The sequence below is a fragment of the Dipodomys spectabilis genome, unplaced genomic scaffold (genome assembly GCF_019054845.1).
Source record: "Dipodomys spectabilis isolate Male_0828 unplaced genomic scaffold, ASM1905484v1 ptg000693l, whole genome shotgun sequence".
Lineage (NCBI taxonomy): Eukaryota > Metazoa > Chordata > Mammalia > Rodentia > Heteromyidae > Dipodomys > Dipodomys spectabilis.
The window spans coordinates 252,544-268,409 of record NW_024871370.1 but is presented as its reverse complement, the minus strand read 5'-3'; the positions used below and the strand labels follow the sequence as shown (position 1 = coordinate 268,409).

General features: G+C 50.8%; 1 protein-coding gene across 2 annotated transcripts in view; it reads left to right on the top strand.

Moving 5' to 3' along the window:
- The window catches only part of Inpp5a (inositol polyphosphate-5-phosphatase A), a 229,349-nt gene that overhangs the window by 116,113 nt on the left and 97,370 nt on the right, over positions 1–15,866 (top strand). For both annotated transcript variants that reach the window (XM_042672306.1, XM_042672307.1), the window contains exon 5: positions 13,173–13,236. In XM_042672306.1, coding sequence (XP_042528240.1) covers positions 13,173–13,236 — 64 coding nt within the window. The remainder of the gene's footprint in view (positions 1–13,172; positions 13,237–15,866) is intronic.

Below are 15,866 nucleotides of genomic sequence, written 5' to 3'. Positions count from 1 at the left end.
GGTACCATGCCTTGTGCATGGTAGTGCAGGGCCTGAAGCACGGATGCTGCCCTGTGCCACAGAGGGAACTGAACAGGGAGGACCAGGAGTGTGGGGATCTCAGACACACAAGGCCCAGCCTCTGGGCTCCACAGGGAGGCCCAGGAGTGTGGGGATCTCAGACACACAAGGCCCAGCCTCCGGGCTCCACAGGGAGCCACACAGGGAGCCCCAGGAGTGTGGGGATATGAGACAGGCAAGGCCCAGGAGTGTGGGGATCTCAGCCCAGCCTCCGGGCTCCAGACCTGCACTGGCACGCTGGGCCCTCGGAACGGGGCAACTGTGGTCTGTTATCTGCTGGGATGCCCTCTGGCATTGTGGCTCCAGCCAGGGCTCAGTGTGGGTGGGAGGTGAGCTTCAGGGCGGGGCTCCATGGAGGCTGGGGCCCACAGCAGCCCCTGCCCCCCCTCCCCATCCCCCTGCCCCCCTCCCCATCCCCCTGCCCCCCTCCCCATCCTGAGGCGGCCAGAGCCCTGTCCTCTCAGATGGTGCTTGTTCGATCTCACCGGGCTCTGCCCCTGCTGCCTCTCACCGGGCTCTGCCCCTGCTGCCTCTCACCGGGCTCTGCCCTGCTGCCTCCTGAATGTCGCCAGAGGTAACGCTGTATGGTGGTAGCGCCAGTGTTTAAGGAGTTTGTTGATGTTTTGTATTTACTGAAAACTCTGACCACAGATAGGCCCAAAGAAAATCCTGTCTGGAGCCTGCAGTGAGGAACGGGTGGGGAGCGAGCCACAGGTCACACATGGCAGCCTGAAAAAGAAGCAGGAGAGGACGGGAGTCATTCCTGAAGAAATTATAAATGGCAGACTTTCAAACTGTGAAAAATCTCAATACTCAGAGAATACATAATAAAACTAGAAAAGAAACTCTGTGTCCAGACAGATTGCCATAAAATTGAAGAAAACCAGCTGGGTGCTGGTGGCACATGCCTGCAATCCTAGCTACTCAGAAGGCTGAGATCTGAGGATTAAAATTTGAATCCAGCCTGGACAGAAAAGTTCAATGAAATGCTTATCTCCAATTAACCACCAAAAGCCAGAAGTGGAACTGTAGCTCAAGTGGTAGAGCACTAGCCTTGAACACAAAAGCTCAGGGAACTGTGCCTAGGAGGGGAATTCAAGCACCAACACCCTCCTTCCCCCCAGAAAGCAGCTGTCAAGATAGAGAGAAGGGGAAGCAATTAGACAGATCACATTTCAGTAAAATCTGTAAATGCTTGCTGACCCTCAGGGTCCCAGAGGGACCATCGATGTGGAATTCTGTATCCAGCAAAAACACATTTTAAGAATGAAGGTGAAGCTGGGAGTGGTGGTCCATCCCTGTAATCACAGCACTAGAGAGGCTGGTATGCTCATTCACACCTGTAATCCGGCACATGGGAGGCTGAGGCAGAAGGATTGAGTTTGAGGCTAGCCTGAATTTCATAGCTAGTTTGAGGTCAGCATAAGCCACATAATAAGATGATGTTTCAAGAAGCAAAGCAATGAATGGAATGTTGGCATTTTCATTACAATGCAGCCAAAAGGATTTTTTATCAGCAGACCCACAGAAAAGATACTGGATATTCCTTAGGCAGGTAGGAAATGATCTTTGGTTAGAAAAACATAAAGCAATAACAATAGCAAATATGGGGTTAAATAAACAAATCTCTGTCTATTAAAAAAATCCCTAGGACTGGGAAGGTGGGTCAGTGGTAGAGCACTTGCCTTGCATGCATGAGGCCCTGGGTTCAATTCCTCAGCACCACATAAGCAGAAAAAAAAAACCCAGAAGTGGCTCTATAGCTCAAGTGTTAGAGCGCTAGCCTTGAGCTGAAGAGCTGAGGGACAGCGCCCAGGCCCAGAGTTCAGGCCCACAACCAACAACAACAACAAAAATCTTTATAAAGTCTTAAAGGAAGCCCATGAAGAGATCAGGCAGGGGCAAGGGTGTGGTGTGGGCGTGTTGGGCCCTCTGCTGGTGTCAGCTCTAGGACAAGGGCTCAGCCTGTGGGGCTTTGCCATCTCTGCAGTGCTTCATGAGTGCAGAGGGCAGTTTCCCAATATCATTGGAACTCACGAATCAATTAGAGTCCTTTTGTTGTGTTTTATATGCCCTGAGCCTTTCTAAGGGCAGAGGTTTTCTGTATACAGCTTGTGTTCTGTATTGGCCTCCTCTTAAAGTGCATTGTGCCTTAATTATTCTATATCTGTAATACGCACAACTTCTCCAGACGTTTGTAAGGATGGAAGTGTAATTGAAAGATAATGATTTTTAGAAGACAAAAGATAAGCTAGAGCTGTTTCAATGATGATGCAAACTCTTCACATAATGTAATTGGCATAAAAGTGTATTGATTTACTTTTGTCATCGGTTAGACATGGAAAACTATGACTTAATAAATTAAACAATTAGAACTAGATATTATTTTGAGTTTAATATGTTTCTTGTTCATTATTGAAGTTTTCAATTTGCAAAATGGGTGTTTACCCAAATAGCATCCAGGTTGACCTGCATCTCCCTTGGGGATGAAAATGCAAGCCAGGCTGTGGAGGCCCTGCGGGGGCCCATCCTGCCAGCACCACCTCCCGTGGGTGGGCAGGGGTGCTCGGCTCCTGTCCCTCTGTGTTGTGGCCATCTTGTACAGCTTTAGAAGACTGCCCTGCCCTGCCCTTTGCCCTCCCTCTGCAGTCAGGTAAATTCTTCCTAGCTTTGGTTTACCATCGACTCAGAAGGTAGATGGGGAAAAAAGGAAATTCAGTAGATGAAACCAGGGGAGTTGGCCAGGAAGGACCCCCTTCGGGTGACTGCAGCTGCAGGAGGCACCGGTGGGCTGTGCCGTAGTGAGGGGTGGGTGCTGGACACCTGTTCTTCCAGCGCTTCCTTGGTGCTTTCAGCACTGAGGAATCAGCACCTCCCAGTTCTGCCCACCGTGCCTCCCGCCTCCTCTTAGCACTGTTCTGGCCATGGGTTATGCAGCCACTGCCTGCCTCAGGTGGCAGACTGTGTGGCCCCTGGGGCTGGTGATGGAGCATGCAGTCAGAACGTCTTTCTTTACATTGCGTGAGGAGCGGCTGCTCGGAACCATGCTTACTCTTTAATCTGTATCCGCGTGAACCTGGGAAGCAGCACTGTGCCGCCGTGGTCGCCCCTCAGGTCCAGGTTACCACCTGCCCTTGATTCCTCTTCTTCCCCACACCCACCTCTTGTTCCCTGGACCCCCACCCCCTCTTCTTTCCCTCTAACTCCCTCTGGTCCCCCCAACCATCTCTTTCCTCCACCACTCCTTCTTTTCTCCACCACTCCTGTGTGCATGACAGTGGCCTTGCCTACTCTGAGCCTCTCTCTAATGGTGGAGCTAGGTTCAGCCCTTGCTTGTCCTGTCCTCTGGCTCTAGATCCTTGTGGAAAGGTCAGCATTCCAGGCCTCTGAGTACTACCAGTTTGTGAGCCCAGAGGCCTGGAGTCTCCCTGCTAGGTTTAAGAACCCTGGCTATCTCCTTGGGTGTTAAGGCGCCTCAGCCTATCTGAGCTGGAGGTCTCAGTGCCCTCCTCATCCCAGGGGAGGTTGGCAGGCGCTGCAACTGTGCAGGCAAAACCCCAGGGCCATCTTGATGCCCCTGTGCCTGCATTGTCTTCTGCCATTCCAGTGCCTGGCTATTGTTTACAGGTCCATCTCAGGCCCTGGGGCAGCATGTGGCCCAGAGAAGGTGCAGTGATCTCTTAGAAGGGTGGGTGTCTGTCACACTGGTACTATGGCTCATCTGGGCAGGCCCAGCGGCCTTTGGGAGCCTGGGATTATCCCCCACTCCTCATATCAGCACCCCACATCACATGCCTCTTTCCAAAGCCTATCTTCAGCTGTCTCATTATATTTTGGCTGCTCTGTACTAAGTAATAGGAAATGTTCACAGGCCCGCCAATCTGGTGGAACTTTATCGTGGTCCAACATGAGATATGAAGTAGCTGCTGTGCGTGGTGTTTACCCTCGTTGTCGGGATGCTTCTTGCTTTGCTGTGGCAGACAGGACCCTGCCCTTCTGGGCTGCCTAATTGGGGACGCAACAACCAGGAGCTGTGACAGGGTTCAGCACCCCATGTACAACACGCCAGCTCCCATGTGCCCGCTTTATAAAACGCTCTTTAATTCAGGGACAGAATATCATTAACTTTGTAAGTGGATGAATACAGTGGACAACCAATTTAATTAACTTGTAATGTCGGCTCTTGGATGGGAGATGGAATGAGATTACGTGAGCTCGCTCAGGCCTGCAGCCAGCCTGGAGAGGGGCTGGGCGCTGAGGTCAGGCAGCGGGCCGCGTGTGCCGTCAACTCCGGTCTTGCCCCAGGAACTGAAATGGGAAGGCAGCACTTTGTAAAGGCATCCATGCTGGCCATGGAGCTTCTTGGCGACAGAGACATGTGGCTGAAGCCTTCCCTGCATGCCACCCAGGTAATGCTGGGGAAATGGGTAATAATGCCCTGTCATCCAATTAGATTGGTTGTCCATGAGTTTATTATACAGAGGAAGATCAATAAAGCTCTACATTGATTTGAAGAAAAGCTTTGTTTCATTTATTATTGTTTATAATCTAATGAATGTGATGGTACCTTTGCTTTGATTTATTATTCAATCTGTTAGATTGATTAAAAGCCAGGGCTTGCCTTTGTGATATGGTCAGAAAAGCAGCATTTTTGTGATCATAATCTCTCTCTGAGGCTGTTCTTTGAAGTTGTGTCCCAAAGCCTCACAAATAGTTTCCTGCACACTGGGCCCAGAACTCTTGTCCAGCATGCTGTGCATCTCTTCTTTTTGACCAGGGTCACCAAATCCCTGTGTGAGCTGAGCTGGGACTCAGCAAGGCCTGCCCTGGAGAAGCTTCCTCCCCCGTAAGGAGATGGACGGACAGGAAATCCAAGGCAGGGGCCTGTTGTGGCGGGCTTGTGAAACCTCTGCAGGAGCCGTCAGGGGGAGCTGCTTAGAGGAGGCAGCATTCCCATGGAGTCTTGGGATCTTGGGGGCCTAGGTGGCCAATGTGACTGGGGCTCTCTGAGCTGGAGGGGTGGGGCACTTGTACAAGCTCAAGGGTCAGGTTTGAGAGCCGCGGCAGGAGCCTGTCAGTGGAGGAGAGACAAGAAGTGAGAGCAGAGGAAGCAGAGTCATTTGGGCAATGGGTGATACTGGCAGTGGAGAGAATGGAGGCTGGAAATGGAGCTGTGAGCCATAAAACTCATGAGTCAGAACCCATGAGCCCTAGAACCCACGAACCACAGAACCTGTGGATAGAATAGATGTTGAGGGAGGGGCATGGCAGTGAGAAGGTGCTGGGGGAGTCTGAAGAGATGCAGCTTCCATGGGAGCAAGAGAGGGATAGGATGGTTCTGAGCTGGGTAAGACTGGATTTCTGTGAGACCCAAAAGAGCAATGTGCAGCTGCCAGGACCTGTGAGCTGCCTTCAGGGGACCAGCGGAGTGTCCTGAACCTTGCCAGGACCTGTGAGCTGCCTTCACGGGACCAGCAGAGAGTCCTGAGCACTGCCAGGCCCACTGAGCTGCCTTCAGGGGACCAGCAGTGTCCTGAGCATTGGGAAGGCTGGCTATACCACGGGGGAGGAGACAGTGGGGAAAGACTTCAGAGGGCACCCTGTGCAGGCCCAGCGTGTCATTGTTGCTTGGACGGGAAGAAGTGGAGATTCTAGAGAGGAAGCGTGATGTCCTGAAGCCCAGAAGTAAAAGTCAAGCTCATAGGAAATGATTTGCAACTTGAACATCACTGAAGAGTTGTCTTAGAACAATTCTGTCCAGGTGGTAAGAGCAGAAACAGGCATGGAAGCAGTTCAGAAACCTAGGCAACGGTATTAGCAAGTAAAAATCCCACAGTGTATAAAAGTGGGTTATGATCGCGATAGGCTTATGCCAAGAATGCAAGGCTGGTTTAACCCTTTTGTGGTTGTTTTGTTTTTTGTCCTGGACTGAGATCCTCCCACCTGTACTTCCTGTGTAGTTGGGATCTGGCATGAGCTCATGCCAGGGTTACTGGTTGGGGTCTCACTGGCTTTTTACCCAGGCTGGCCTAAAACAATGATCCTCCCAACCTGCACATTTCAGGTGTGGCTTTACAGCCACATGCTATGGCATAGTGCTTTCGAATCTCAGTTTGCTGCAGTTTGCTACTTGGGTCAACTTGAAGTCAGAAGTGAGCCACGATCACCTGTCGCTTCAGTCAGCTCCAGCCAGCTCCCTGGGTTTTGAGGAAGTGCTCCTGATTGCTCTGCCTCTCATCCAGCAGCGTCCTAGAGCTCAGCCCTCAGCCCCCCTCCCCGCAGCATTCTTGCCCAAACATTCCCCAAACTCCAGACTCCAGGTGCCTGTGTGCAGGCTTCCCAGCTCGGGTGTGTGGGGTGTCCCTGGTTCCTCATTCTGCAGCCACTGCTCCCCTGTACTTACCCACTCCCTCAGCCACTCTGGGAAAAGCCCTTGGAGCATTTGACTGTTCTGTGCTCTCAGTTTCTCAGCAAATGTGCTCCAGGCCAGCCATCCCTGCTCCTCGGCTGCTGGTGTCCTGGGCCTGTCTCCTGGGCCTCCTTTGAGTGGGTGCGGTGGGGGGAAAAAGGAGAGAGAGACAGGCGCCAGGGTATAACTCAGAGGTGGTCAGTTTCCTAGCAAGCATGAATTCTGGGTTCCATCCCTGGCACCCAAAAGGAGGGAGCAAGGCGATGAAAAATAAAGGGACTGCTCACCTGAAGTAGCGTAATGAGTATACAAGGAAGTGAAGGTGAGTGTTGCCCTACAGTGTAGGTGGTGGCATGGCTTTCATGGTGACCAGGTGTTGAAGGTGATTCCTTGTGCACATTTTGTACGAATGCATCCTCACTTAAAACACGCACACATGTTATATTTCACACACTAATCAGAAATCCCGTGCAAAGATGTTTATTGTAGCATCGAAGGTAATTGTCAAAAAGTTAGAAAGACTTGTGGAGAAATAGACAGACTGCAGTGTTTTTATGTAGTGTAGTGTTATGCAGCATCAGATATAAGCTGAACTATAACAGAGTGGGAAGGGTAAATTCTAGAAGGTGAGGGAGACATGGTAACTGAGGAAGCTGAGGCCCGGTGCTGCTTTCTCTGCCAGCACCATTTGTGATGGTGGCTACTCTAGAGGGGCAGGGCAGTGGCACTGTATGGAACAGAGCAGGCTCCCAGGCTCCTGCCTGTCTGACGTGGGTGTGGGTGGGGCTCTGAGACTGGCCGCCTCCCTTCTCTGCCCCCTGATGGATGCAGGTGCTGAGCTGGCATCTCCTTCTCCCTTCGGCCTGCCACACTCACTGTCCCTGTGGCTGGTGCTGCTCCTTACACTCATTCCCTTCTGCCTTCCCTTTCTTTTTTTGACCGGTCGTGGGGCTTGAACTCTGGGCCTGGGCTCTGTCCCTCAGCTCTTCAGCTCAAGGCTAGCGCTCTACCACCTGAACAACAGTGCCACTTGCAGTTTTCTGAGTTGTGTATTGGAGATGAGTCTCCCAGACTTTCCTGCCCAGGCTGGCTTTGAACAGAAATCCTCAGATCTCAGTCTCCTGAGTAGCCAGGATGACAGGTGTGAGCCACTGGCTCCCGGCTGCCTTCCCTTTCTTATCTTTAATGTAATGCGGTGAACTCCTCCCAAGTCCCCATGCACCCTAGGATCTCTCTCGACTGAGGACCTCCGTCTTGCTCCATGCCCGCCCTGCCCCCTCACAGCTGTTCTAATGCTATGCTCATCGTGTGATTCCTTTTGAAGTCCGGTCCTCATGGTGCTTCTGGTCATGTGCTTGAGCTTCTTTTGTTTTGTCTTATTTTTGGCATGGTGTATGAAGTTTTAGGAGCTTTTTTATTTGGTTGGTTGATTTGTGTGTGTGTTTGTGTGTGAAAACTGTTCATGTTTGTAGGCACAAATGGCTTGTTCGTTTCCCTTGCTGTGTAGTCTTCCATGTTAGAAGTATTTCAAGTCTGGCTGGTCTGTTTTCCTGTTAGCATCTGGGTTTTTAGAGGACAGTTACTGCATTCCTATGCTTACCTCCCAGGACCTCCAACTTCTCCAAAGGATATGTCTGTAGTATTTATATGGGTCACACATGTGTGCATTTGTATGTGTGTGGTGCACATGTGTTGAGAATACATGTATATTTGCATGTCTGTACATGTAGCATTTAGATGTGTCATATGTGTGCATTCATGTTTATGATGCCTGCATGTATGTCCTGAACCTGCATACCTGTGCCTGTGGTGTTTGTGTGTCACACGTGTGCATTCATGTGCACACATGATGTGTGTGTTGTGAACATAGGTGTGCATGTCCATATACCTGTGCCTGTGGTGTTTAGGTGTCCCGCATGTGTGTGTTCACATGTGTGTGATGTATGCATTGTGTCCATGGACTTCCAAGTGCATGTGTGTGTGTAGACGCCCTTTGTGTGTGTACCAGCTATGAAGCCATGCAGCTATCATCAATGGACATGTCTCTGTGACTCTGCTCTGTGTTCTTTATCAATGAACCAGGCCAGCCTCCTTTCTCAATATTGCCAGGGAAGGTAGAACATGCCTCTGATTAGGCTTGAGGCTGAAATGCCTGTCTGCATTCAGGCAGGGACTTGTGTTCTTATCACGAGGGGTGGCATTATGTCACCCTCTCTCTGCTGGCATGAAGTTTGTTCTTAGAGGGGAGGAGCTGTTAGCAGCTGGCCCTACGGTAATGGAAGTCCCTGGGGTCAGCACACGAGCCTTGTTTCCATGACTGAAGTTTCCTCATGTTTGATGTTCCTCAGTGTGTGTCCTGCCAGCTGCTTGGTTTGTAGTGTTAGACATGGGTTTCAGGCGAGGGTCCTCCGCCCATAATCCAGCATCTTTCTGAACCCACCACAAGGAATAGGCACAGGGGATGTGTGCCTTAGAGGTCCCTGGTGACCCCAGACATGGTCAGGGCCTGGACTAGGGACAGAGATAGGCGAGGGCCACCAGGAAGCTCTGGACTCTCCCAGCAATGCTGATAGATAGGGTGCACTGAGGACACAAGGGAGGGTGGGCTGGAAGGATGGGAGGAGAGGGAGGACTTTGAGGGAGGGTGGGCTGGAAGAATGGGTCGGGAGGGTGGGCTGGAAGGATGGGAGGGGAAGGGAGGATTTTGAGGGAGGGTGGGCTGGAAGGATGGGACGGGAGGGGAGGACTTTGAGGGAGGATGGGCTGTAAGGCTGAGAGGGAGGGTGGGCTGGAAGGATGGGAGGGGAGGGGAAGACTCCCTGTGGGATTCTCGGTGTAGACTGGACACTAGGCTTGACAGCTCAGAAGTGTCCTGGTGGGAGAGTAGGCTGAGCAGTGAGATTTGGAGTGAGTGTAAGGCACAGGAATCCCAGAGAAGGGAGAAAGGAGCAGAGCCCCTCTCCCCACTGGGCTTAGGGTAGCCAGCAGGGGCTGGGAGTGGGTGGAGATCAGCCTGGTATCTGGCCCGGCACCTGCAGTGTGGCACACACCCCGAGCCAAGACTGGTCACCCAAGTGCAAGGCGGGAGGCGGGGCTCCTGTGTGAGGAGTCAATCAGTGCAAGGCGGGAGGCGGGGCTCCTGTGTGAGGAGTCAATCAGTGCAAGGCAGGAGGCGGGGCTCCTGTGTGAGGAGTCAATCAGTGCAAGGCGGGAGGCGGGGCTCCTGTGTGAGGAGTCAATCAGTGCAAGGCGGGAGGCGGGGCTCCTGTGTGAGGAGTCAATCAGTGCAAGGCGGGAGGCGGGGCTCCTGTGTGAGGAGTCAATCAGTGCAAGGCGGGAGGCGGGGCTCCTGTGTGAGGAGTCAATCAGTGCAAGGCGGGAGGCGGGGCTCCTGTGTGAGCAATCCGTTTTTGTATTCTGATGACTAGAAAAATGTATTTAAAATCAAGCAGTATTCCAGAAGAATTGCACTATGTTGTTGCTTCCTTAAAGGATGGGCCAGCAAGGATGCGTTCCTGGCAAGCCCGGTGTAGCCCTGGCCTCCTGGATGCTGCCCCCATATTTGTGGGAGAGCAGGAAAATGAGGCCAGACCGAGCGCTGTGCGGGGACCATGCCAGCACTTCACCTCTGCCTGTAACTGTTCAAGTGAGCTTCCTTCTAAATCCCACAGGCAGTTAAGTTCAGCATTGCCTACATCACTAAACATTATTTTAAGTGTGAGATTGGATGGGTCAGCTATGGAAAGACGCGTGTAGGTCCATCTGATGATCTGCCTCTTTAAAAAAACTTCATGCTTTCTTTCTGAGACAGTGGAAGGCTGATTTCTTCTGCTATAATTGTCAGTGGTGTTTGATGCAGTGATTTACAAGACAAAGATGTTAGGGGTCTATCAGGAGTCCAGGTGGGCTTGGCTAGCTGTGTCCATCCTTAGCTGGTGGCGATAGCTCAGGATGTGGGCAAATTATTAATATCATGTCCTCTTCTGTTTACTTTTGACAATAAACGTTGCAAATCTGAGTTTCTGGCTCAAAGTTAGATTGCGAGCATTCAACCAGTTTCAAGTCTGAGGTGACTTTGGTGTCTAGGTGCTGGGTCACCCAACAGCCAGACTTGCCTTGTTCTTTAAAACCAGTGAGTCACTTACATAACTGTAACCCCTGTACATCACCTTTACAATAAACCAGTGAGTCACTTACATAACTGTAACCCCTGTACATCACCTTTACAATAAACCAGAGAGCCACTTACATAACTGTAACCCCTGTACATCACCTTTACAATAAACCAGAGAGTCAGTTATATAACTGTAACCCCTGTACATCACCTTTACAATAAACCAGTGAGTCACTTACATAACTGTAACCCCTGTACATCACCTTTACAATAAACCAGAGAGCCACTTATATAACTGGAACCCCTGTACATCACCCTTACAATAAACCAGAGAGTCACTTACATAACTGTAACCCCTGTACATCACCTTTACAATAAACCAGTGAGTCACTTATATAACTGTAACCCCTGTACATCACCTTTACAATAAACCAGAGAGCCACTTATATAACTGGAACCCCTGTACATCACCCTTACAATAAACCAGAGAGTCACTTACATAACTGTAACCCCTGTATATCACCTTTACAATAAACCAGTGAGTCACTTATATAACTGTAACCCCTGTACATCACCTTTACAATAAACCAGAGAGCCACTTATATAACTGTAACCCCTGTACATCACCCTTACAATAAACCAGTGAGTCACTTACGTAACTGTAACCCCTGTACATCACCTTTACAATAAACCAGTGAGTCACTTACATAACTGTAACCCCTGTACATCACCTTTACAATAAACCAGAGAGCCACTTATATAACTGGAACCCCTGTACATCACCTTTACAATAAACCAGTGAGTCAGTTATATAACTGTAACCCCTGTACATCACCCTTACAATAAACCAGTGAGTCAGTTATATAACTGTAACCCCTGTACATCACCTTTACAATAAACCAGTGAGTCACTTACATAACTGTAACCCCTGTACATTACCTTTACAATAAAATTTTTAAAAAATAAAGACAAAAAAGAAAGCCCTATAATCATGCTGGAGAGGAGAAAACGCAGTGCTCTGACTGGTGGGGTGGGGATAGCCCGTCTTGGCCACTTCTTATTGTGTAGACCCAACAGTATGACTATCCCTCAGCTCCCCATCAGCTCGTTGTGATGGCTTTTTAAAACTGTCCACTTACAATGGAATAAACTAAGATGCTGACTTTGCTCACCTTCCTACGAAGGGGTATGTTACAAGAATGTGGAGATATGAACGTCTGAGGGCTAGGGGAGAAGGACGTGGTTGCTGAAGGGGCTCAGTGTTTCCCAGGCAGATTTTGTGAAAGTGGGTAAAAAAGAAACCACACACTTTACACCTGACCGACCTATGGTGTGTGATGCTCCATTCCAACCCTCTGGGGTCGTCCTGACTGCTCTCCTGCAAGACGAAAGAACTGTTGTCAAACCTCAACATCAACTGTGAAACCAAAATATCCTCTGATATCAAGTTGCCCATAAAGGTTTTTCCTCAAAGTCTTCTGTGCTCTCAGCTCCCTCTCCCCTCCACGTACACACGTATGTGCACACACGTGCATGCACACGCACACACACACAGAAGCTTTGTCCCTCTGGGGACATGAGCTTGGCTTACACTTCAAGACCATGAACTGCAGGTGGCTGAGTTGGACAATGTTCGGGCTTGCTGAGGGTTGGCTGACAGACAGGGGTGTGGTGCCTTGGGCTGGGTCCCCACCAGCATCTCAGAGTCTCTGGGCCCTGGTTGGCTCTTTACCCTGCCCACTGTACCATCTCCTTCATGTGGGGCAGCAGCACAGCAGTCATGAGCCCAGGGCGGTGCCAGGGCACCGTGCCACAGGCAGGGCTGGGCTGTCCCGCACCCAGCCCCCGGGAGGCACCAGCTCCGACACACATAAGGAGAGTAAGAGCCACGTTCAACTCACTGGCTTCTCCTCTGCACTCCTGGGTGAGTCCCACTGGGGTAGGTCTTGTTTGCTAAGTGGTTTTACGAGCATATAATCTACAGATAGTCAAAAGTATCCCTTCAGGCTCCAGTCCAGAGGGTTCCGGCAAATGTACTTTTGTAACTTCTGTAGTCTGCTGCAGAGACCCGCATGTCCTCACGGAGCTCGCCCGGTTTGTAAGACAGTGAGTGCACATACACATGAGCATGTAAACATGTGTCCACGTGAATGCACACGTGATGTCCAAGCGTTACACCGCGTTTCAGATCTGCGTTGTGCTGCCCCCCCCCGGCCCTGCCCCCATAGCATCCATGCAGCCACCGCCCCCACCACCCCTCATGTCCAGGTGCAGATGCAGGGTGCAGCTCTGTTCAGGACAGAGAGAGGAGGGGAGGCTGTGGGCAGTGCTGTGCCGCGCTCAAACCCGGGCAGGGATGGAGCTGAGGTCCAGCGCTCCAGAGAGGTGGGTCCAAACATGTCCCTTCTCAGGTCTCCACTTGGTGTGGGATGTTGGCAGGCTCTGAGGCCAGCCACGTCTTGGTAGCCGCACCACGGCGGCTCCGCCACTTTCCAGCTTAAGGAGCTGCTTGGTCGCACGGACCTCCCTCCGGGATGAAGTTGTTACTCTAGCACCATCTCTGATCCATCTTTGTCTTTGCTCTTACAGGCACTAGGAAGCTTTTACTTTCTTCACGAATCCCTAAAAAACATCTACCAGTTTGACTTTAAAGGTAAGACTCAATGCCATCTTCTGGGGTCTGCCTTGGTGTCATCCTGTCTTCCAGAGAGGGCTTGGGTGTCCAGGTTTGATGTCCTTTGGGAGCAGTCACTAGCCAGAGATGCCTGTGAAGACTTGGTTGTTAGCTTCTCCAACGTGGACTTGTGCTCTGGTCCCAGCCCACCCGCCCTCCTGCACCACACGCCAGCTCTTCTCTAGGGGCTAGTGGAGAAGGGGATAGTTTTCTGTGTTCCCATGGAAAAATGTGAAGAAGAATTGAAGCAGAACCAGTGGCTTGTGTATGTCAGACACAGAAGTAGACAGAAGTGTGCAGGTGGAAAACGCTAACCCTTGCGTAATGGCTACTGATATGTTTGCCATTTGTCAGAGACAACCTGTCCACCATCCCAGACACCCCTTCTGACACAACCTCTACTCCTCGTGTTCACCTTGTGTCTCAGGGACATTTGCTGTCCAGGTGGGAGGGACTTCCTTGTGAGCCCTGTCTGTCTATGGGACATGGGTGTGTTTGCTGACCATTGGATACCTTCTCTCCTACTATATGTGAACTGTCCTGAACTCCATGTTAGTGCAGGGCCAGATCACATCATGTTGAAGCGTCTTAAGAGTTGTAATAATGGTGAGAGGTAACTAATTGTTAGCTGGCTCCAGTCTGTCCTTTTGCTCATGGCCCCTCAGGAAGCTTGGGGCATCTCCTCTGCTTTGCTTGAGCAAAGATTCTGTCACAGGGAGAGAAGTTCCTGGCCAGGACTGTGACTCCCCCTGCCCTCTTGGCTGAGGGTTCTTCAGATATGCAGTACCAGCACCCAGCATCTACACTGAGGATTGTGGCTGGAGTGACATGACTGGAGCCGCTCCTCTGTGGCTCCTCTGTGCTCCTCTGTGGCACTGTTAGCTGGATCCACGGCTCCGTAGACGTGAGAGAGACCGTTAGATCCCACGGCTCCGTAGACGTGAGACCATTAGCTGGATCCTCATGAGATTTCTGGAGCCGCTCTTCTGTGGTTCCATAGAAGTAAAAAAAAAAAAAAAAAAATCAATGCCTCTTCTACCAAGTTAAGAAAAGTGAGGGATGGAGGAGTTGGTGCGAAGGTTGAGAAGGGTGACGTTGATGGAGATGCACTGTAGACACAGACTTCTTTGGTGAATGGTAACTCCTTTGTACAACTACTTAAAGATATATAATTAAAAATAAATTTGAATATCAGAAGGGGGATCTGAATCTGTAGAAGGTCTAGGGCCTTCTACTCAGGGCCTAGGCACTGTCCCTCAGGTTTTTTGCTTTTTGTTTTTTGTGTTTTTTTCTTCTCAAGGCTAGTGCTGTACCACTTGAGCCACAGCTCCACTTCTGGCTTTTTGGTAATTTTTTGGACATAAGAGTCTCACAGAGTTTCTTGCCTGGGTTGGCTTCAAACTGTGATCCTCGGATCTCAGCCTCCGGAGTAACTAGGATTATAAGCATGAGCCACCGGCACATGGCACACTTTCTCCTTTTTAAGAAACTGCACATATATATTTTACTGCTAAGTGAAATGAGTCGAAGTAACTGAGTAGGCCATCATCTGTTTACAACAGCAATTTAGATCCATATAGAGCTCCAGTTTAGATACACATGAAACTCCAGGAAATCTTACCAGGGGACTTCATGTTGTCTATGCCGCGGAAGTGGGCTGGTGGGCAACGTGTGCTCAGCACCTGTTTCTGATTCTGTGTTGTTTCCAACACACTCTCAGAGGCCTGGCTGAATCTGTGTTGGTTCCAACACGCTCACAGCAGCCTGGCTGGTGCCTGGTGCTGCTGACCCTTTCACAGATGTGTCACTGGGCTCTTGGAATGGGGCACGTTTGTCCCTGTGACTCACAGCATCACTCTTCTGGCTTGAATGTGCTTATGGCAGGGCAATAATTTATAAGCAGTTTGAACAAACTCTTAAAGTAATTTCCTGAATTTTAAACCAAAAAACTTGTTGCAAAATTAAGGACTCTGCAAAGGTGAATCTAACAAGCAAGGAGGACTTCCAGTTTTGGTCCATCGTGAGGAGTTTGAATGCCTGGCTCCCGTTCTCACAGAACCACGCCGAATGGGCTGAGGGCAGAGCCCCTTTGAGACCCTGTAGGGATTTGGGCCGTGGAGCAGCCACTGTCCTGAGTAGGCAGGTGGACACAGGGTCATACACCCCAGGGGCAGCGTGCCACCAGAGCCCACAGCTGAGGCTCATTGGACAGGAGGGTAGAAAGCACTAGCTTTGAAGAGAACTCTGAGATGCCTGTGTGTGAGTTTCTCCCCAGGAGCCGGGCCCTGCCCTCCTGGTCAAGGTGGTGCGCCCCTCCTTTACGGGGCCTGCCCCCGGGAGCTATACCACTGGAACCACGCAGCCCAGAGGGCAGTTCTCTGGCTTTCCTCTCCCATGATGGAAGGCAAAGACACTTGTGTGGAGGTCATGGCTGGGAGCACAGGCCCGCAGGAGGACTGAGACTTTCTTTGCTCACACAGAGTGTAAGAAGATCTCTCACAGGAAGTCCACTGACAGCAGAGAAGACAAGAACAGTAAAAGAAAGTTGCAGGCCTGGCACCTCACCCACAGCACACAGCGCTGCCCGAGACTGGCCCGAACACTATGAG